The sequence below is a fragment of the Amphiprion ocellaris genome, chromosome 14, assembly GCF_022539595.1.
Source record: "Amphiprion ocellaris isolate individual 3 ecotype Okinawa chromosome 14, ASM2253959v1, whole genome shotgun sequence".
NCBI classification, from domain to species: domain Eukaryota; kingdom Metazoa; phylum Chordata; class Actinopteri; family Pomacentridae; genus Amphiprion; species Amphiprion ocellaris.
Window position 1 is genome coordinate 15,714,918 of NC_072779.1, and position 22,328 is coordinate 15,737,245.

The 22,328-nt window shown below is 40.6% G+C and overlaps 1 protein-coding gene across 6 annotated transcripts in view; it reads left to right on the top strand.

Annotated features, from left to right (window-relative positions):
- The window catches only part of gria3a (glutamate receptor, ionotropic, AMPA 3a), an 83,124-nt gene that overhangs the window by 17,330 nt on the left and 43,466 nt on the right, over window positions 1-22,328 (top strand). For all 6 annotated transcript variants that reach the window (XR_002746942.3, XM_035954540.2, XM_035954542.2 and 3 more), the window contains exons 3-4: window positions 419-658; window positions 19,647-19,834. Coding sequence is in view for 5 of the 6 variants with exons in the window: in XM_035954540.2 (XP_035810433.1) it covers window positions 419-658; window positions 19,647-19,834 (428 nt within the window). In the remaining variant the exon portion in view is untranslated. The remainder of the gene's footprint in view (window positions 1-418; window positions 659-19,646; window positions 19,835-22,328) is intronic.

Here is a 22,328-nt window from a genome sequence, read left to right on the forward strand (position 1 = left end):
TTTGTCCATTAAGATATGCGGCCAATACACTGACTTCTCCATTATTTCTGGTTGATTACCCAAGCGGTTGCATTTACAGGAAGGAGAAGTGAAGGGCACCGGGCAGCAGACCATGGCCATGGGGAGCAGATCCCACATGGCTCCCATTTATTCAGATAGCTGCTGCTTCACTTTGCAAGATTAATACCATCATGAATTCTACTCCCACCTCAACCTTACATGAAAGTTTTGACTCCCACGCTGGTTATTAGCGGACTCAGCAGCTTTACCTCGCAGTATGTTACTAAATTTGACCTTAAACTTGTTCCAAAGGCCACTTTGATGTGTTTATTGACATATTTCCTGAATTAAGGTGGAGCTCATCATAAATCTTTAGCTTCTGTCCGTGACCTGAACCTGCTCTTCACTCTGTCCCCAGTCTGCTCCCAGTTCTCCCGAGGAGTTTACGCCATCTTCGGCTTCTACGACAGGAAGTCCATGAACACGCTGACCTCCTTCTGCGGGGCGCTGCACACCTCCTTCATTACGCCCAGCTTCCCCATCGACGCTGACGTGCAGTTTGTCATCCAGATGAGGCCCGGCCTGCGAGGAGCTGTTCTCAGTCTGCTGGACCATTACAAGTGGGAGAAGTTCGTCTACCTTTACGACACTGACAGAGGTGAGAGCGGCCGTCTGGGGAAAACACACTCACGCTATGCAAACATCACACGCCACTGTTCAGGAGTGACAGATGAGCAGCAGCAGCAGAGCATCTCACTGCTGGAGAAAAATGTTTAAAAAAAAAAAAAAAAAAAAAAAAGTAATTGACATTTCAAGCCCTGCTTATGCAGATGTGTTATAAAACCGTGTATACGATCAGTCTTTAATATGTAAATCCCTTATCCCCAAGCCTCATTCTGAGTAGTCTGATGCATTTTAATCTATGTCAGTAATGATCCTAAATTACTTCACTATGTGGCTGAATCCTGCTTACAGAGGCCCTCAATAGTCTCCAGCTTTGGAGAAATGAGTCATTCGCAGGTGCTGCTTATCCGCTGCAGTAGTGCGACTGCAGCCGCCTGAGTCTCTAATCCTCGTCACTTTCTGATTATCATTTAGTTCTAATTGGATTATATAAAAGACATCGCACAATATCCTCCACCTTCTGCATGTGTTTCATGGCCTCCCGCTCCCCTCATGTGGGCCAACTATTTACAGACTTGGGTCCTCCGAGGGTCAGCATCTGGAGGCGTGAAGAAACAGCACCACAGTTTATCTTTTATAAACTGAACCACAAGCCGGTCACAGACTAGCAGCGAGCATACACCGTGGGATGTTGTGCCAAACATGTTTTAATGGTCATGCATAAGAGATGTTTTTTTTCTGGCTGCACTTGCTGCTCCTAAATGTGCCAAACTGTTCAGACCTGCGCATTCCAAGTATTTTTAAACTGACATAGAGCATTTTCTAGGACAAGTGCACTCCTTTTTCACTTCCCCCTGCCTCACTTCATACATCTCCAGTTCAGGTGCCTAATCTGCTGCTCAGTAATGACTCTGTTCTCATACAGCCATTTTGTGCATTTTTAAAATATTCAAAAACACTTACATACGTGTCTGTCCGACCTTTTTGAACAGCAGCACCTCCACAGTTGTGATGTACATGTTCAGCATCATGTTTGGCCTCACAAGGAAGCGGTTACTGCTCTAACAACAGGGGGAAACCTGGGTTTTATTGATCTGGCCACTGTGTCTCCGTGGCAGATTGCAGAAGCTGATAATTGGTTGTCTGGCGTAGCGCAGACAAAATGATTAACGAGTTTATTGCCTGTCCTCGGTGAAATCCACCTCCTCAGAAGTGTCTCCTGATGTGGCCCTTAGAGCTCAGCTTGACTTCGCTGGCCTTGTTCACTTGCTGCGCCGAGGCTGATGGGCCACCATCTGTATTGCTGTGCCCATTTCCACAGTGTGACACAGTGTAAACACTGTAGTTTAGGATGGATTCCCACATGCTGCACAGCTTGTGTTTGCTGAGAGGCTAGTTAGCCGTCCCACTTTGGCTGGAAGTCCCATCCTGCTCCTTCAAGGCTCTGGAGCTCTGTCGCCACCACTCATCCAAATGTCAGTTTAATCTTCATTATAGGAGGAGGGCTCTATTTAGGGCCTGAGAGGGACTAGCAGGGGGCTCTCGAGTGATGTGAGTGACTGTTGATAGTTTGTGAGGCGATGTGACAGTAAAATGCTGTGGTGGCATTTATACTCTGATATGTGTAATGTGTGTCCCTTATCAAGACAGAGCCTTTTATCAGAACAAAAGCAAAGGCATCTTAAAGTCAGTGTGATATCGGAAAAATCATTAAAATGAGACTGAATCCTCTCTAGAGCACTGTGAAGTGGACTGTGGCCTCCCCTTCATCACACGGCATGAGAGAGATTTTTTTATATTGTAGCCTGAAGGTATAACTACTCATCAAAACTGTATCTGTATGATGGGATTTTGACTGTAATGGAAAATAAAATGCCCACGGAGTTATCACTTAATGTAGCCATGCATGAAGTTCACATTTAATTATGGAATTTCAAATGGTGTCGACATCAAATAGGCTCAGCTTCGCTTTCATGTTGGAGATGTCTTCCTCTGACAGCATTGCGCTGATCTGAGCTATTTAAGCTAACTGACATATTCGCAGTAAATATGAAACAATGAGCGGAGTTTGCTTCTCACAGCTACTTCTTACAGGAGTCTCTCTGTTTCATGCAGCCCACGTCGCATCTGGAGAATCGATTGCTTGATAAACAAAAGCGAAACTGAGGAAGCCACAGAAGCAAAAACAAAGAAAAAAACCCACATTTTACACTTTAGCACACATGGGTCATTAAATACATGTTTAGCTGCTGCAGTGCACCATCACCTATTTATCCGAGATGTACCGGCTATGAAATGTCCTCATTAAATAGACTAATGGCTGCTGGCAGAAAAGACCTCTTGAACTGAAGAACATCTGGGCATTACCAGCTGGCAGATGAGAAAAGGTCCTCACTAGGTTTTTTCATGTTCGGCTAATTGCATATACTGCTCAAATATTTTTGAAAGGGGCTACCAAGGTGGCTTTTTAGCACAATGATCTCTGTCAAAGCTATGACATTTTACAAAACTGTCCTAATTAATCTGTCATATAACTCTGTCTCTCTGTGATCAACGGAAAAATTGTATTTCAAAGAATCTTTTGCGTATGAAATGTGTTTTGTAATTTTAGTACCTGCTTCCATTCAAGAAGAAATCACTGAGTCACTGTCTAAATTCCTTTAGCTGCAGTTTTCTAGTGACCTTCACATAAAATCAAACATTTCCGCAGGATATTAGGATCACAAAAGATAAACTGAAGCAAAGCACAGCATGTTCTCCATTTGATATTCACATAGAAGGTTGTGTTGAATTACAGGTTGCACCTTCATGTTCGTCCTCTCTACAGTGACCTCAAGGTATCCTGACAAAAGCAGCAACGGAGAGTTATTAATCAATTTCCTAATGCTGCTCAGTGCCGGTTAAGTGGTTGAAGAAGCATCCAGATTCTTTATCAACACAACAATACGAAAATGTTCCATGAAAGTATTTCTCTGGTTATTGATTAAACCCCTAATAACTCATTTCTGTTTTAACAAAGTTACATATTTGGAGGTTTCTTCCATGAAAATAGTCCCTTCTTACCTTAAAATGGCTCAGATGGAGCTCTACACTGTTGGTTCCTCTAGTCTGGGTAGATCTATAAAGTCTCTGCCTCCTTCTCCACCCACCCCTTCATATTCACTGCAACTCAAACACACTAGCCTACCTAAGATGCTGTTCAAACACTATAAAATTACATTACACAGTGGCAAGCTGTGACAGAGGACACTACTGGATATTTGATAGATGTTTGAGCCAAAAACTGATTCAGAAGAATAATAATGATACCTCCACCCGGGAAGTTGACAAGATTGGTTTATTTGTTACATATGAAACTCTGGAAGTCTGAATCTTTGTCTTTGTGACTGTTTTCAGTACACTGCAGCATCAAGGTGGAATTAGCCATGGTGTCAACAGTGTATTTCACTCATAATGTATCTTCCAACATATAAAAAGCACCATATGGGCATGTTAACAGGGCGAAAAACAGATTTTCACCAGAGGTGGTATCAGCAAAAATGTGTTAAAATAACAAAGATAAAAATATTGATTATGCAGAGAATGACCCCTGCCAGTTTTACATTATTACACACTGTTGGATTATTATGTTTGGTGTTTGTGTTTATGCAGTGCTGTTGCAGTTTTATTTTGCTCAGTTCAATAAATTCAGGAGTTTTGCTGTTGTAGCCTTACTGAGTCGTATTCGCTGAATGGTGGTTAGTGTTAGCAAGCTTTAAATGGACGTTTCAGTGTTTACAATTCCATGTTTGTCGTTTATGCCAGCAGTGTTCACTGAAAACTGAATAGTTTATTTTGTTTTTTAGATATATGTCACACTAGTGCATCATCTTTTAAGTGTTGCATAAAAACAAGAATAGCACTCAGAGAGCGTAGTACTCCGTCAAGGCTGCTCAGTCGTTGTATGATTTCCGATGGATAAGTCCCGATAAGTCCGCAGCGGTCGATTTGTAGTAGGTTCGCAATCATGTGATCGTCAGCAGGCAGCTGACGTCGTGTTCACTTGTTGTCATAGTTACAGTGACGCCGTGCCACTATCTTGCAATGATACAGAAATCTTTAACAAATCTGTGGATCCAGACTATATACGCTGCATTGCTGCCTAAATCTAATGAGGTCATGAGGCTGCATTAAAGTTGTTCATGGAGTGGAACAGCTTGTGTCATTTCTGACCTTCCCTGAAAATTTCATCCAAATCTGTTACGTTTTTGAATGATGTTGTTAACCCCTTGACGCCTATTGTCGCGAATTCGCAATATACCACTTTCATTCAGACAGCAGCCGAGATAGCGTATCCATTCCCCCAATGCCAGTTTGTGCATATTCAATACGTACCTCGGAACCTTTTGCAAGCACCGGTTTCTCGTGGGACCGGTCAGAGTGGGACCTAATTATTATATATGTGTTGTTATTATTATATATCTGTTCTATGTGTAATAGATAAATTAACACCTTCACTTATTTTAGCTTCAGCTGGAAAGCAAAAACACACAAAAAAATGTTTCTTATTTAATTGTAAATAAATTCAGACGTCAAGGGGTTAAACTGCTCCACACAATGGCAAGATGCAATATTGGACTAATTCAGCCATACATGTATGAACCAGAAATTGATTCCAAGTAGGGAAAATTATACAGAAAGCCTCATCCTGCAAGTTGACAGGATTAGAAGTCTGAATCTGTGTGTTTGAGACAGTCATTTACTCTACAGTTTCAAGGTGGAAATGCTCAGCCACCATAGCATTGACTGCTTTTTTGCTCATAATGTGCCTTGTAGCACATAAAAACGCTGTATGAGCACACTAACAAGGTAGAAGAACATGATTTACAGCGGAGGATGTAGCCATCGAAGAGTATTGTATTTCCATCTGAAATATACTGGACATGAAGGGGAAGTGCTCAGGTAAATTACCTCAAAACTGTATTTTAAGTGCAGTGCTTGACTAAATGTACACTTATTGTGCAATTTAACGCTCACTGTCTACTGTAGTCCACCTGATTCATGAACTCTACATAATGTAAACTAGATCTTAATTTCTTTTGGTTGCCATCAAAATGAAGGAGTACAATTTAACAGCCTCAAACGCAGCTTTTTCCTGATTCTCCCGCTGCTGTGACAAATGGGACGCTGGGGTTGGTGGAGAATTTGCATTCGATGTGTAATCACACTGCCCCGCTGCTGAATGTCTGGTCGGTTTCGTCTCTGCAAGGAAACATCTGATTAATTGCTCGTTGCTAAAGAGCCGCACTCAGCAGTCAGGCACACGGGCCCATTAACAAAGAATGAGAGAGAGAGAGAGAGAGCAAATGGCACGAAGCAGCTGTTCCGCTCCGTGAACACCTTTACTGCAGCCTCACTTTGAGATGGACACATTTCAACAGGCCTTGACCCCCTTTGTGGGTAAACACTGTTTTCCTCTCAGGCCCTAATATTGGGACTGAGGGAGAGATTCATCACTCAAGCTCTTCTTCTTCAACAGGGCTGATTTCTTCCCCTCATTCAAGGACTCTGTTAGGGCTCATAGTGAACATACGCAGAGCAAAATGAGAACGTAGCTGGGATGCACATGTAACAGAATAGTAAAGTAGGCAGGTTTCAAAGAACTCCAACAAACGAAGAGATGCAGATGAGAAGGCACAAGTCTGGCAGTTTATGAAAAAAATGCAAGGTTAGACGGGACTGTGTCAAATTTAATAAACTTTTTTTTCTTGTTTTGTCACAGAGAGCACATTTACTTGGCTTCATGGTTTTGAGAATCCTCTTTGAGTGTGTGTTGAATAAATTTGAGGCTCTCAGTGAGAATCAGATTGCCTTTAGATTTACATCTGCGACTGGAGTGTGTTTGGAAAAGCAGTTTGGATGCTGCATGCATGTGTGTGTGTGTGTATGTGTATTGTGTGCTGACCTCATTGGTGAAAACCTCAAAGGGCGTTGTGCATTCACTGAGAAGATACAGCTGAGGCGTTGGCTGTCTCTGAATGTTTCTGCATGAACCAAACCTCCTCTGTTATCAAGCACTCAATCCGCTCTGCCAGACGCCCAAAATGGCACCAATTGATCCATGCACATCCACGCATGCAGAGGCAGTGCGGCTTGAAAACAGCATCAAACGACTTGAGAGCTGCAGACTCTCTGCTCCGTACCGCAACTTCAAGCCCATTATATCCACAGAATCATGTGTATGTGAATTATTAATTCAGAATACCCAACCTTTGCTGGAGTTCACCTGTTTATGAAGATAATTTATAAAAAATCTGTTGCTTCTGCATTTCAGCATGGATAAATTTGGAAGTACAGATGCAGCCTTTTGCTGTGAACATTCTTCCTTTAAAATATAAGGACACGTCTTCTCTGCTGAACAGACTGGCAGACGGGTTTGCATTGCAGAGACTGTAACCCACTAGTAGCTACAGCAACCTTGAGAAAGACATTACGTAACTTTAAACAGTTGCATCACTTTGTAAATCTTTGTTCTCTGCTTGAAAAGGAGAGTTGCAATGCTTGGTTTCATTACAAATAGTTCTCTGTGAGCATCACCGCATCACTTGCTCAGTCTGCCAAGAAAAGTGAACAAAGTCATTACAGCATCAAACCAGCAGGCATGAACCGCTGAAATGGCAAGTGTGGATTAAAGATCATTTTGAGATAAATTTCTCCTCTGTGTTCATTCACACATAGTTCAGGTAGTTTGGTTAAAGCAGTCTCTGTTTCAGTGTAACTTGTTTGGATATAAAAGAGCTCGTCTCAGTGCTGTGATCGTTGTTTCAGCACCAGGGACAGTTCCCGCTCCCCTCACTGTTCTCCATTTCTAACTTTGTTTTTTATCCATTCCTCTTGCATGCTTCATTTCCTGCTATATTTTATGCTGTTCTTGTGTTATCATACAAATGTGTGACAAATTACAATATTAGATGCCTGCAGGTGTCTCCATACAGGACGCCATAAGTCACTGAATAGTTTATTTTTCACACCACACATTTTGACTTGTCATAGTGGAAAAGTGCAAGCTTTATGCAACGTCATATTAATGTGATAGTAAGCAGGCATGCACAATACCAGGACCCTGTAATAGACTTTATTTTATTATTTACTCCTTCACTTTTCCTTGTGTGATGTGTCAAGGTATCTTCTGTTAAAAATTCGTGTGTGTTGTTTTAAACCATGATACTGTTTCATTTTGATATAGTAAATTTTCTGGAAAATCAATTGAAACATTCTTTTTTCAGACACAGACACCTACATCAAGTCAAGTGGTTATACAATGTAAATCCGGGTTTTCTTTTTTTGAAAAGGGCTTTTGGAAAAGCTCTCCTGTTTGAGGGAGAGTAACAAAAGAGAATTTTGGTGGTTTGGAGGTGGTGGAGGAAACCTAACTATGCTAGCATGAGTGTACCAGCAGCGTAGCAGTGCAGAGAATCACCAGGTTATAATGCCTTAACTGTACACCTGCATAAACATAGCAGGATGCAACAGAAGTGAGAACACACAATGATTCAAAATTGTATAATTTCTCAATAATTCTCTACAGTGCATCACCTCTTAAATTCTTCAGACAGATTAGTCAACTGAGTCATTGCAGCCTAATCTTGCATAGTCAGACCGTTCTGCAGTACAGAATGTTCTGCAGCACCTCACAATCATTCTACTACGGGAGGGAAAACATACTCGCTTGTTCGTATTTCTTTCAACCCATCACAGTTGTTTGGGGCGGCACTAACTAAAGAATGCAGCAGCACGTTCTCTCAAAATAGTGACGGGGAAATTTGTTTTGGTGGAAAACTTGCATGTATATCGGTGAAAACAGACATTGAATTGGATAATTCACTGAAAACAAAACAGCAGGGCTGTTTTAATGCGCCATCCAAATCCTTTGCAAATTTGAAATTTTCAGTGTGGTAGAGAATTTTTGACATGGTAGCACATAGATAGCGGAGGGGGGAGGAGAAAGCTGTGTGAAATACGAAACCAACATGAAGTTTCTACCAGCAACCTACCTACATCTAGTGAGTCAGAGTAGTAGTAGCCCTGTTTCTGTGACAGCTCAGACAGCGCACAGGACATGGTATAACCTGCTAGCAAGTAAAAACACTTGCTTATTGTAAAACTTAAAGGTTACACCTTGCTGAAGAACAGGAAAAGAAGCCTGATTAATACTGGGAATAGATTCTTTACTCGGATGAGACCAAGACACGTTTGTTCAGCTCAGGTGGGCTGCAGCTTGTCAGCATTAACCTGATCCGACAACCACAGTGAATGCATAGTTCTTACAGTGAAGACCAGAGGTGGGAGTGTGATGATCTGAGGCTGCAGGAGTGCAACAGCCGATGGGGATAGATGGAACAATGAATGCCTGTGATTATACTACATATATATATAAATTCTGGCTGACTAGATGACTCCCCAGGCTGCAGAAGTTTGGCAGAAGAGAAATATTCCAGCATGATAACGATCCAAAGCACACTGCCAAAATCACACAAGAGTTTCTGGAGAAGAAAATAGGGAAAACTATGACCTGGCCAAGTATGTCACCTGACTTGAATCCATTCACTTTTGGCTAGTTTAGAGAGAAAGGTAGAGCAACACAAACCCTCCAGCAAAAAACAAAACAAAACAGAACATCTCACTTGAATTTTGTGCAACTCTGTTATCCTCCATATTGAGGAGGATTGAGTTGGTCATTAAAATTACTAACGAACTGAAAAATAAAATACAGTAATGAAATATTTACAGACTTTTGTTTGATGGCATTCCTACTGTGTTCTCTTTGTTTTTAATATAATGAATCCAAATTGCTGGTTTTTAATTTGATGTAAGCGCGAATATGCCACTGTTCCTCTTAGAAGTAATCTAATTACTGTAAGGTGATGCAATTTTGTATCATATGCGTTACAGTGATTTTGCACCAAGGTGTAGTCACTTGTCTTGCATGCAGTATGGAGGCACTTGAAATTATTAGACATTTTGAAATGTTGAAAATATCAATAAGCAACCTGAAGCTTGATCAATCCTATTTGCCATGTCAGTTAGTAATAGCAATATACAATCAATGCTCACTTCCCCCCTACCTCTTGACTCATAATGCTGCCAGTTAAAAAAACACAGAGAAATCGATACCTTTAACACCAGGTGTGATTCCACTTATCCTGCTCTCATTGTCTGCTCGCTCCTGCAGACTCTGGGAGTAAACAGGGTGAGCAGTGCAGGAGCACGAGGTTTATTTCGGCTAAAGTAAAGATTTTCCTCTCTGCGCGGCCCGACATTGTTGTCACAGCTGCTCGCAGGCGAAAGAAATAGCCGCATCTTCGAAATGAATGGAAAAGGCAAATATGGAGACGAAGAGTGAGGGGAGGAACAGAGGAGTCAGCAAAGCCTGTGTGCTTCTCTGTGTGTCAGAAAACAAGCAAATGGCACAGAGGGCCAAGCAATGTCAGACGTGCTGTCAGATGCGCCGAATGTTTTTTACTTTATCAAATTTGCAGCCCCCTCCCATCTTTTTGCTGTCACATCCTGGTTGTCACGTCTAATCTGCTTTAAGCTCAGCACTTTGCATGGCCGAGTATGAAACCAGGTGACTAATGGAGAGCCCTTCTGCTTTATTAGGCACTGCTCTGTTTGTGCCTAGACTCTTGTCTCTGTGTTGCTCAAATGGCTCTCATCTATTTCAGGACACTTGCTTTCAGGATAACGCAAGACCATTACAACAGTAGTCTTTTTGCATTATGAAAGAGATTGATGCGATGTTCGCTTCCCTGTTTGCCCAAGAGAAAGCGCCATTTTTATTTGCTTAAAAGATGGGAGGGTGTTTTTTTTTTATAGCATAGGAGAGAAAGAACAGACAGTTAGTGCAGCTCTTTCTGATGGGCGAGAGCCATCTATTTCTTTGTATGTGGCTGAAATACAAATATCTGTGCTCTCTCTGTTTGTATTAGTCTGCCACTCTGTCTGTCTGTTTATTTTGTTATGTGTATACGACTTAAGAATCCAATTCATCTTTATGTGCAATGAAAGTGAATGAATTATTTAATAAAACGGGACTTAAACTTACATAAAAGATGAAAGGAAACAGGAGGAGAAATGCTTCACATTCTGTTAGCAACTTTGCAGCTGTCATTAGATAAGAAATAATCTGTTTGATTAGCTCTGATCGGAGATTTGGCAGGAGTGGGTGGTGTGGGGGTGCAGGGTTCTCTGCAGTTCAGCTAATTTGGAACAGGGAGCTGTTATCTACATTGGACTGCATTTGGAGTAGGCGTTGTTAGGCTAATTGTACTCAAAAGTGTCCTTTTACTGTCATTTGGCAGCTTTAATCCTTTTTATTTCACTGGCTCTGTGAGTATTGCCCACTGAAAACAGGCTTCTTTGTGGAGCCACGTATTAAGCTTTGAGATTTCTGGGAGATTTCTCTGAAGTAGGTTCAGTGGCTTTGTCTGCGTTCCCCTTTGGTGTCGCGCTCAGCTTTGGGCATCCCATGACAACGGCGCAGTTCAGATGCCTGCAAGAGAATTTTAAAGAGGTCACCTTCTCCAGGGAGGGGGAGGGACGACTGAGTCACAGTTGAGACTGCACACCACGCTCAGCCGTCATGTGAGCCGCTGCCCAAGACAGACATGGAGAAACAGACGGCCAGGTGCCAGCAGAGCCTCAGTCACTCGCTTTCTCTCATCTCAGTCAGTCACAGAGGAAATAAATCTCTTGGTAAAAGTTGTATTCCACATTTTCTCAAGTATTTTTCCTCCAGGATTTCAAAATCAAGTGATTTGTTAAAGAACCAATAGTATAATTTTCCAGTTAAAAGAGGCTTTATTCCAAAAATGCTATTCCCAAAATGCTCAGAGTTGAACCCAGCAGTGTTGTGCTCTATATAACCAATCCTCTGAGCTGCAGAGAACACCATATCAGAGGAGTACATGCTGATCTCCTGGGCAGTGCTGTGTGGGCTACTAAGCTCATATATTGAAGAGAATCCCACATGCAGGCCAACTCCGCTTTGTGCTGAACAATTGGCGTCATCTTTAGGCATTTCTTTGGGTACAATTTGTGGACAAACTTCAAAGTAAAGTGTGGTTAGCAATTTCTGTGTTTGTGGACTTGAGCATAAATACAGCCGGGAACATAATATCAGCGCTGTGCTTATAGCGTAGCGACTAAAAAGAATCTGACATTTGGAACAGCTTTTTTGGGACAGCATATATTTGTGTTGTTATGTGCAGGGTTGCTAGTACCGTCTGGCCACTTCGTGTTATATATCAGGCCATTAGTTTGCTGCTTGACCTGACTGTGATTAGTTTTTGCACACTAAATGCCACACTCATTTGCATAGTATTAAAACATTGTTTCCGTGTGGCAGATCTGGCTCATGTCACCACTGATCTCTTCAGGATTACTGTTGTCCTTTTTTCCTTCTTTTAAAGTAGCAAGCAGTAAAACTGATCTCAGTTGTGAGCTGATAAAAGAGTAAACTGTCAGCGGAAACATATGTTGCAGTTAAAAGTGGAAGATTTTTCTTATCTTTTGTTCTTTACAAGCAAATACTGTGTGCCTTTTTCTTGTTTGTGTTGGTGACTAACGTAAGATATTCTTGATTTTCAATATTTACGGTACAAGACTGAAGCACCCCGGTGCTGTTTGGTGTTGGGCAGGTAGTGGATTTATCAGAGCTACTGGCTAAGGTTGGAAACAACTCTGATGAGAGCAGTGACAGTGAATGAGCTGAGAGATGCTAATATGGTCCACATCTAGTGACCCCATTCATGTTATAGTCGTCCTATTGTTAAAGTCCCTCTGCAGTCACTCATTAAACCCCAAAAAACTAATTTCTGTGTCTCAAAGTTACATATTTAGAAATTTCTTTTATGAAAATAGTCCATACTTAAATTAAAATGGCTTACATGTAACTCTGCTGCTGCTGAATACAGCTCAAGCACACCAGCTCACCTAAGGCTCTCCTCAAACACTGTAATACTCCTCTGTCCACAATGGGAAGTTGTAATATTGGACTAATTTAGTCATACATGTTGGTAGTGTATGAAACCCTAGAAGTCTTAATTTGTGGTTTTTAGACTTTCATCAGTATACAGTAGCTTCAAAGTGGAAGCCTATAAAAAACACCATATGGACAGTTAAAAACTTGTGGGGATCTGTCATCTAAAATGTCAATTATAATCTCTATAAAATAGCCCTAGTTGGTGGTCATCGGAGATAAAAGAACCTTGAAACTAGAGCCCCTATAATTTAGTTAGTTGTCAACTATCAAATGAATCGCCAACTATTTTTACAAACAAATAATTTAGTTTGAGTCCTTTTTTTTAATTAATAAATGAAGTCTAAATACATTGATTCCAGTGTCTTAAATGTGAATATTTACTCTGGGGTGTGGTTGTCTGGGGCTCTGGAAAACAGTGATTGACATTTTTCACAATTTTCTGGCACTTTATAGACCAAACAGATAGTTGTTTGATCAACAAATTGACAGTGAAAATAATTATAAATTGCAGCACTATTAGAAATTATTGTATTCAACAACAGTTGCCTAATTAGTGCTCATTTTTGTACACTGCAACATCAGCATCAGACACTTAGCAAATGTATTCAACATAAGTTGCTCTGTTTTGGTCTCCTCCACTTCTGAGAGTATATGAAATGATGCTTGATGTGCGTTTTTTTTTTTTTTTTTTTTTTTTTTTGTTCATTAGTTTTGTTTGCTAAAAGCTGTTACGTGCTCACCAAGGCTGAAATGTCCAGCTCATGTGCAGGCTGTGAAACTACAACAGTAAATTAGAACAGAAGGTACAAGTCCTGGAGAGCAGCAACCCGTCAGCTGATTGGTTGGCGTATAGATGCTCTCAGAAGCGAGTCAATGGTTTGATTTCTGGATGTGGATCATTTACTGCATGTTTTCCCTCTACTCTATTTATCCACATTTGTGTCTCTGCCCACTGCCACTATAAAAATTATGGCTTAAAAGGCTGAATAAATATCTCAATGGTATCTCAAGACTATTTTGTTCCTGAGCTCATATTAACATTCCTGTACTTGGAAATTTAGCACCAGTACACACTTAATTGATTCTAATTTTCCCTGGCATCAAGGTTGTTTTTGTAAAACACTGCACTACTGTGAGATGAAATAGTGTTTTTTTTTGGTGCTATATTTAGCTGTGTGGCAATATGCTGCTGATTTTGAATATGTATTATTCCTCAGGTCGGGACTGAATAATTGACTCTGTAAAATGTCCTTGATGGTTGTCCTGCCTGCTGGCTGTTGTAAAATGGACCATCTGTTTACAAAGTCAACCAAAACTCTGTCATTTGTGCGCCGACTGATAAATCACGCCAATGCTAATGCTCACCGAGAGACTTAGGTGTCCTTTGATATTCAGATTCCACATTTGCATTGTGGTTGTTGAAGCACATTGAATGTCATATTCAGTTAATTCCTTCTGTCTAAACTTATCTTTTATTTCCACATATCTTTAATTGTACGTGTACTCAATAGCTTAACATCAACCGGCTCATAGAAATGTTTAAAGCCCAAAATATCCAGCTTAGTGAGAAAAAGAACAAAAATAAAACTCTCAAGGGAGTCGTTTGTAAATCCCCTAAATCCTTTTTCTTAAGCAGTTACTAACACGTTTCAAAATGTCATGTACATCCCAGCTTATGGTGTTCAGTGCCATGTGTCAGGATACTGGGAGGAGAGCTGACACTCAGCCGCTGCCTTTTCATTTCCCTTCTGCCACCACCGATATCATGCGCTGGATTCTGCTTTTGATATATTTAAGCTGATAAGGAAGCACATGTTTCTGCATGTTTGACCCGATAAAGTCTAGATGATGACAGAGTGGGGCCTGGACTGAGGTCAGCTCAGCGGTTTCTTATCAATCATCAGGCTCCTCACAATGCATCAAGACATCACACCCTTTCTGAATTCCTAAGCGAGTGTGTCACACGTGGACGCACATCTTCTTTACGTCTTTCGGACTCCTGAGGGGCGCCCGGTGAGAGCCGCTTGTCTTTAAAGGCCATACCTGATCTGAGTGCTGTCTGCTGAGCACTTCACTGTGAAGGTCACCAGCAGGCGAAGGGACAGCGGACATGTCAGCCCAGTTGCCGTGATCTGAATTCTCAGGAGCTCTCTTGGGAACATGTCAACCCACATGTCCATTAGTAACGGTTACGGATGAGACAGTTGAGAACAGCTAGTTCTTTTTTTTGCCACAAACATGAGCTTGTTTTTATTTTACAGGTTTGATTAAATGATGCTCATCCGGCAGAAGGGCGGGTGAGCATTGCCCAACACAGGCAGTGGCACATTTTTATTCTGCACATGAATGATAAAGATGAATCTAAAAGCCGTGCTACTGGCCAAAAAGACAATAATATGCCTTATAAAAAAAATGTAGTATTTATTTAGAGTGGCTAGTGTTTCTATGTACTTGGAATACACAATTGCATCAAGTATGCCATTAGTTGTATACAGTGAATATTATATTTCCTCTGCTTTGATTTGTTTGAACCTGATATATATTTGAAGTTGAAGCACACATGGCTTATGAACAGAGGTTTCATGGCCCTTTGCAGGCTTTGGGATGCAATCTTAGTAAATGAAATTAAGATCAAATATATTTATGTCATAAAACAACCAGCACATCCAAGTGGACCCAAGGAGGGCATTGCTGTAAGACAGACAACAACAAAATATCTGCAAAAAAGCAAGATAGAAAACAGGATTGAAACATACAGATAGCTAGTAAAATGAAAAAAGGAAGAAAATGCTTTTAAAAAAAAAAAGTTTTATAAAAAACAAGGGGGGACAGGACAGGATAACACTTGTAAGATCTATTTTACAAAAGAACAACAACAGAAAAAAGATATTACACCCCCTAAGAAAAATCAAAAGTCCCTGAAGACATGCACACCTTGAATTTTTGTCCTGTATTATCAAAAATGTTTCTGTCTTCACAGATCTTTCAAATCCTTGTACATTTCAATGCAATTAAAGGATTTTACCAGCAAGAAGAGCTCAGTTGTTAGTAGTGGAAAAAAGTAAGTTGAGATTCATTGTCATCAGGTACTGTCTGCTGCACCTCCCTCTGAATATACAAGGAAACAAGCCGAGAGCAACCCCACACCCTCCGCATGTAGCTGGCTGAGACTCGACTGTGCAGTTTTTTAGGTGATGTCCTGTAGAAATTGCAGGTTCGGGGGGCTGCAGTGTCCACACTTTAGTTTCTTCAAGCATTTTAAAAGTTTATGGAATCATTAAACATTCCCTCCAGCCATGTTCTTAGACATTTAAACCTGCAGTGCAGAACGGCCTCAGGCAGTGAGAGGAATTATACAAACACTTGTCACATGTTCTTGTGATGTATGCCTCGCCATCGATTGCTTTCATTTTTAAGACCGTAATCCTTCCTCTGAATGCTAAGTTTCTTTTTTATCTGTAGCATCAGAAACTTTTCTTGGGCGCTTTCTAGGTTTTTCTGCCTTAGGCTCCGTCATAGCTGCTGTAGCCCAGTACGTCTCCATCACTCCACTCCACAGCTCTGGCAAACCAATCATTGCTGGTTAAACTGGTGAAGCACAGAAATGTCACCACAGACAACAGATTCATAACTCTGGCTTACTGTGAATTACAGACTGGCACTGGTAGGTTTAATCAACATTGTGTGAACTCATTTAGCAAAGGGCTTCTGTGTCACCAACATTCATTTATATGCAAAAGGCCCAAGCTCCAGCTTTAAAAATTCTCTGCTTGGAATAACAATTTGTGTATGACAGTGTTTTCCCAATAGAAAAGTTGAGTTCCCTCTGTAAAAAATCCTAAAAATTCAAAGGTTCAAAGAGTTTGAACTGCAGTTGTCCTCCAAACTAGTCATGATGTCACAAAATCCTGTCGGTGCCTGCGTCTTCAACTCAGATTTAATCGAAAGCAAAGAAACTTTCCCTCTTTAGATCAATAATAAATGTGAAAACAGAGTTCTTGTGTCAAACTCTGCACAGTGAAGGTCAAACATCAGCATTAAGTAACAATAAGCGAAACATGTTTCATTAGAGGAGGCTTTAAAATTCAGCTCTAATAGCATAAACACGTCAATAATTCAGGAAATGTGGATCTTCAATATTAAAAGATGATGTTCAACAATCTAAGGGCTGCCAGGCTTTTCACAGTGCTGTCTTCCCTTTATAATACCTCTACCTTTACAAATAATGCATGGAGAACGTGTAACCCATCTAACCATAGTCTGAAGTATTAATGTGCTCTGACATGCACATTTCTATGTAATTTAATAAAAGATACTAGAGGAGATATAACAGTTCAAGCAGCCATGACAGTAAAGTATTCTGGTTGGTGCTGCAGGGAGGTGGAGCATCATTTGAGTGTGATACAGAGTGAGAAGCAGTTTTCATCTAGCCTCTGTAATGCCTGCCGCCTGTAGAGAAGCTCTGTTGTATTTATATAAACACATTATACACGGGCTTATTCAGCAGCCATAATAATATCTATTATTTTATGGAATCAGCAGTTTCATCCGTGCTCTTCTGAGAAAAGGATAACGCAGCATGTGATGCCTCTCATTTAGTCCAGTCAGCTGTAGTATGTCGGCTCTGTGCTAACCAGCAGAGTTTTTTCTGTCCGTTAGTTATGACCCAATACAGCACGTAATCATCTTGCATTCTCCCCACCGCTCTACATGTCTGTCCTTCAGATGAATATGCAGATTTATTTCTGATTTATGTTGCATATCTCTGTACTTTTCTGTCTTTGGACCTGTTAATCATTCAGCTGTGTTTTTTTGTTTTATTAATATTTTTTCTGCTTGACATTTTTGAGGGTCACTTGTCCTCCTACATGATGCTTTTTTAATGCTTATCACTTTGTCTTGCAGCCAAATGTATGCAATATAAAATGAACAGGATTTGATTTCACTGCTCTGATTTGAACTATATTCTGTGAGATTCTTGAGGGATTTTAGGCACAAGCTTTTAACTTTTATTAACAGAGCTACTGTTGATTCTTTGTAATCTTGTTAATATGACCATATGTTTTTTTTAAAATATGCTGGAAGACACATTATGAGAAAAATAAGTGCTCAACATCATGGCTGAGGTTTACCATCATGAAACTGAAACACAGAACACAGGCAGCCAGTAAACTAATCCTGTCACCTTGCAGATGGGGCTTTCTATATGATCATTCTTCCTCAGAATTACCTTCTAGTTTAAACATATGACCGAATTAGTCCAATATTACAGCTAATCATTTAAGCCATGAAGGGATTATTGGCATTTGAAAACCGAAACAAGGTCAGTTTGATGTCTGCTGTTTCAGTACAGAGACTGACCAATGTTTGACCCTTTAAAACCTTTATAAAGCCAGCACAGCTTCTTGCCTGCAGCAGTGACCCATTTGCTGTCTCTTCACTTTAGTCAGCACAGCTAGTAATGATTATGTAGCATTGTAGTCCTAATGATCTCATAATAAAGCAGTTCACCTTCACCTCCTTTAACCTGACTATATATAACCATATATTCAGATTTACCAGTGCCACCCAGTAGCTGAAAATATTAATAGAAAACAAAACTTTTGATTGAAGGTGCACAAGTTTTTTTTACTTTCTCTGGGCATTAAAATGACAACATTGTGCCTCTGAAGAGAAGATAATATGCTGATTTCTACTCTTACTAATTTTACAGTCATAACTCTGATTTGTCTCCCTAGAGGCAAAGTAAATACAACTCCAAAGCAAATTTAACATTAACATTTTTTTTAGTCACTGATGTCTATTTGCAGCTGGTTTAGAAACTCCTTTTGTGGCGTGTCGTGACTGCTGACCATAAATTCCTTAACCCCCTTTAGTAAACTGTCAGGGCAACCATTCGAAGCCCCCCGCCGGTGTAAAGTGGCTTTTCAGTGTCACCGCTCAGCCGGGTTACTGTTAGCTCAGCTCCTTCCTTTCACATGCCTCTTCTACTGATTCTTCCCACGGCACGGTGAGCTCTGCAAAGTAAACACAACATCGAGTTACACCAATTGTGCTCTGTGATCTGCTTCTGTAGCAGTCCATTTCACTGCGTTTGCTGTAGTACAAGCGACATGTCTTATTGTTGTGTTTCGCGTTGACTCGAGCCTTAAATTTGTCAGTCAGGCAGGGAAGAGATGAGTGCGGTGACCTCGTGTGACACACTGCTCAGGCAACATGGGACACTGAGTCATTTCCAAGTTAATCATTTGTTAATTATGCTCTGTAACCCCTCGGTGTTTGTTCTAGGTGCTGCAGCTTTGGTAGAACCGCTTTGTTTCAGCTCGTCTTCACTCCTGAATCCAATATTTCTTGAAGCCTGAAAGTTTGGCAACCATCCCTAAAATATGAATATTGGAGGAGAATCATTTATCTTGTATCTGACAGCAGTACTGTATACAAAATAAATTCTGGAAATGCCTAATTGCAAGAGAAAGTCTGCTTAATTTACGTGCAGTAAGAAAATAGAGGTTCCAAGCATTGTTAAGGAAAGGCTTTTAGTTTCACATCTCGTAGTGGGTACTTAAAACCTCCATTTTTTTTGGACTGTGTTCAGTGTTTGTCTGGATTGAGACTGAAAAACCAGAACTATGTACTTCTGTCCATCTACTCTAACAGCTATTCATATTTCATTGTCTGGGAACAGTGAATAACATCCCAATGGAGACCTGTTTTATTCTGAAACCACTTTGCTGCACATCACCGGTCTTTGTTTACTTGCTGTGGGCCTTTTTTCCCCCATTACATGTCTGCAAGCAGTTCTTTCAAGAGAATATATTGTTTAAACAGGTTAACAATGCATTTATGAGTTTGTCAATAGAAATAGAAAGACAGAATACTCCTCGCAGCTCTTTTTTTGTATCACCTCAGTTTGGATTCTTTGCACATTTTCCTGCTTGTGTGCTCTGAAATCCAAGAAGACAGTCGTGTGATGGAGCTCTTCCCCCCTCTGCTCCCACAGGTTTTGCAATCCTCCAGGCCATCATGGAGTCGGCTGTAGCCAATAACTGGCAGGTGACAGCTCGCTCTGTGGGGAACATTGTGGACCCCGTGGAGTACAGACGTATCATCGAGGAGATGGATCGCCGGCAGGAGAAACGCTTTCTCATCGATTGCGAGGTAGACAGGATCAACGCCATACTGGAGCAGGTATTGAGTCAACACACACACAAACACGACCAGATTACTATTATAAAATATCCTTCCTGCAGCCTTGTGATTCTGCTTGTGTCTAAAGTAGTTAACAAACCGTCTGTTCGTCGCTGTTTGCCTCGGACACCATCTCATCACACAAACTCAGTAAAATAAGCCACTCTCCCGGCTTGCTCTGCTCCCCACTTGTCATTGCTTTGTTGCTTTTAGTCGAACAACTCGGAGTGCATCACAACTGCCTCCGATCTCAACCTTCTCATTTAGAAACAATGTGACAACAGGCGAGGCGGGTGCATTTAATTCAGGTTTGTTAGTTGTTGTCAGCGTGTGTGTGTGTGTGTGTGTGTGTGTGTGCACGTTGTTTGAGGTCACCTGACCTTAATTCACGTGGGGGAATTAAACAGCCTCCTCATCCTTGTTTCCAAGGTGATCATCAGCGACAGTTTTCCCACATGCATCTTGATTCAGACTGAGTGTTTGCTAATGCGTGCTGCTCACAGTGGCTCCACCGTGGAGGATACTTTGTCGTTAAAAATGTACTAAATGGGGGTTGCTGGGAATTTGCTTGCTTAATCAGAAGATCATTAGTGTTCATTTGGAGGATTGGAAACCGTGTTGCACTTGTCAGCACATAATTTCTTTCTAATGAATTTTGAAGTGTGCTGTTTCTCAAAACATGTGCAGTTGAATAGTTAGTGAGTTAGAGTGCTACTAGGTTCAAGCTGTGACTTATTTGAATAATATGTTGATAACTGTTTCTGACTAACCTTGTCCTGACTTTAGTCCCTCAAAATGAAGATTGCATTAATACTGAATAGCTACTGACTACTTTGTCATATTACTCCATTATGATTTGAAACATACTAGCTATTCAACAGCACAGTATAGTCCCTTCATGAGGCCTTGTGGAATATCAGATCTAATATTCAGCATTTTCAGATTTTCTGTTTAGTTTCTTTGTTTTTATTTGCCAATTTTAACCAAAATAAATTAATGTAAAATGTGCTGCTTTAGCTCTTATGCAGCTACTTTTAGGCTACTTTCCTTGTGTGTACGCTAAAGTCTATGTGATGTAATTGTTACCATTTTTCAAAGTACGTAGAAGTCCGCGACAACCATTTCAAGGACATCTGCTTACAGGTCACAATTTGTGTCAACACAGACAGTCTGCACAGCAACTAAGGTGCTTGGACAGTAGTGTCAATGCATGGAATATGTAGATGCTGATCTGCTGTGTGTGTATGGAACAAAGTGCTCCAAGCAAATTTTGAAAGTAGTATAATAACAACAGCAACAACAGCTGTCCAAGTGCGTGTCCAAGTAGGTTTACATGTCTGAAAGTTGTCTTTTAGTTCATCATATGTCAAACATAACTAAACAAAGGCATTTGAAATGTGTTTTTCTTGTAGTTTTGTGAATCTATACTTTCACAGTAACATTTTCATTTTTAATGCAAATGTATTCCACATATCGGTTATCTGATCCTTGATCCCCTTTGTCCTCCTCTCGGTATTGAAGTCGGTCCTGAAGAAAACATATCAGTTGACCCCTACAGTCTTTGTATATATTCTCATAAGCACTGTATTGTGGACATACTGCACAAGTTATTACTGTCCCAGAAGTAAAGGTAGAAATAGCGTGACATTATTGTACTGCTGCTTAAAGTTCTTGGGAAGAGCTCAGGGTGAATGATCGGCCGAATACTTCACATCTTGTCTCTTAACAGCATTCAGCGTTTTTTTAACCATGAAGTTTATCTTTTTCCAGTCTTACAGTAACTGAGGCTGTCCTTGCTAATCTGGATATTTTTCTAGATAAATATTTACCACTTAGTTTTTAAAGAAAATTCAAATATACACAATCAGTGTTTAACAAAATATGTCCGTGCACAGGACAAAACGCTGTAATAAGTATGCTGGGCCTACACTAATGACATGTTGAATATCAGAGAAGAAGATTTTGTCATTTCATCATTTCTGTGTGCTTTAAACAATGCAAGTTGATATTTAAACTCCTATTTGCTAATACTAGCCAATGGTAAAACTGGCATATGTCCACAGTTGTTGTTGTTGCATAAGGTCATTACACACAGCAACAGTGGGGATGTGTGAATTGAGGTGTGCCATCACTGGTTTACAAACTCTACACATACACAGAAACGGGTGTTTTTAAATTCTGGCCTTTAGAAGGTGTTGGAAACAATCACCATTTGAGTGACCTGGACCCATTTGTTTGTGGATGAGGGAAGAAAATATTCACATCAGTGTGAACTACACCAGAGTAGTTTTGATTATCTAAATTGAACCAAACCTTTAAAAAACAGTAGAGGGATTCAAAAGTGCTCGTATGAGACTGTGTTTGAAAGTCATTTGGTTTGTTTTTGTGTTCACTGACAAATGATGAATGTTGCTGTTTAGGTATGAGGACAAACTGTGACCGATTCCACGACTAAAAGTTTGGCTTATTGCAGCTTTTGCGCCGCACACAGCTG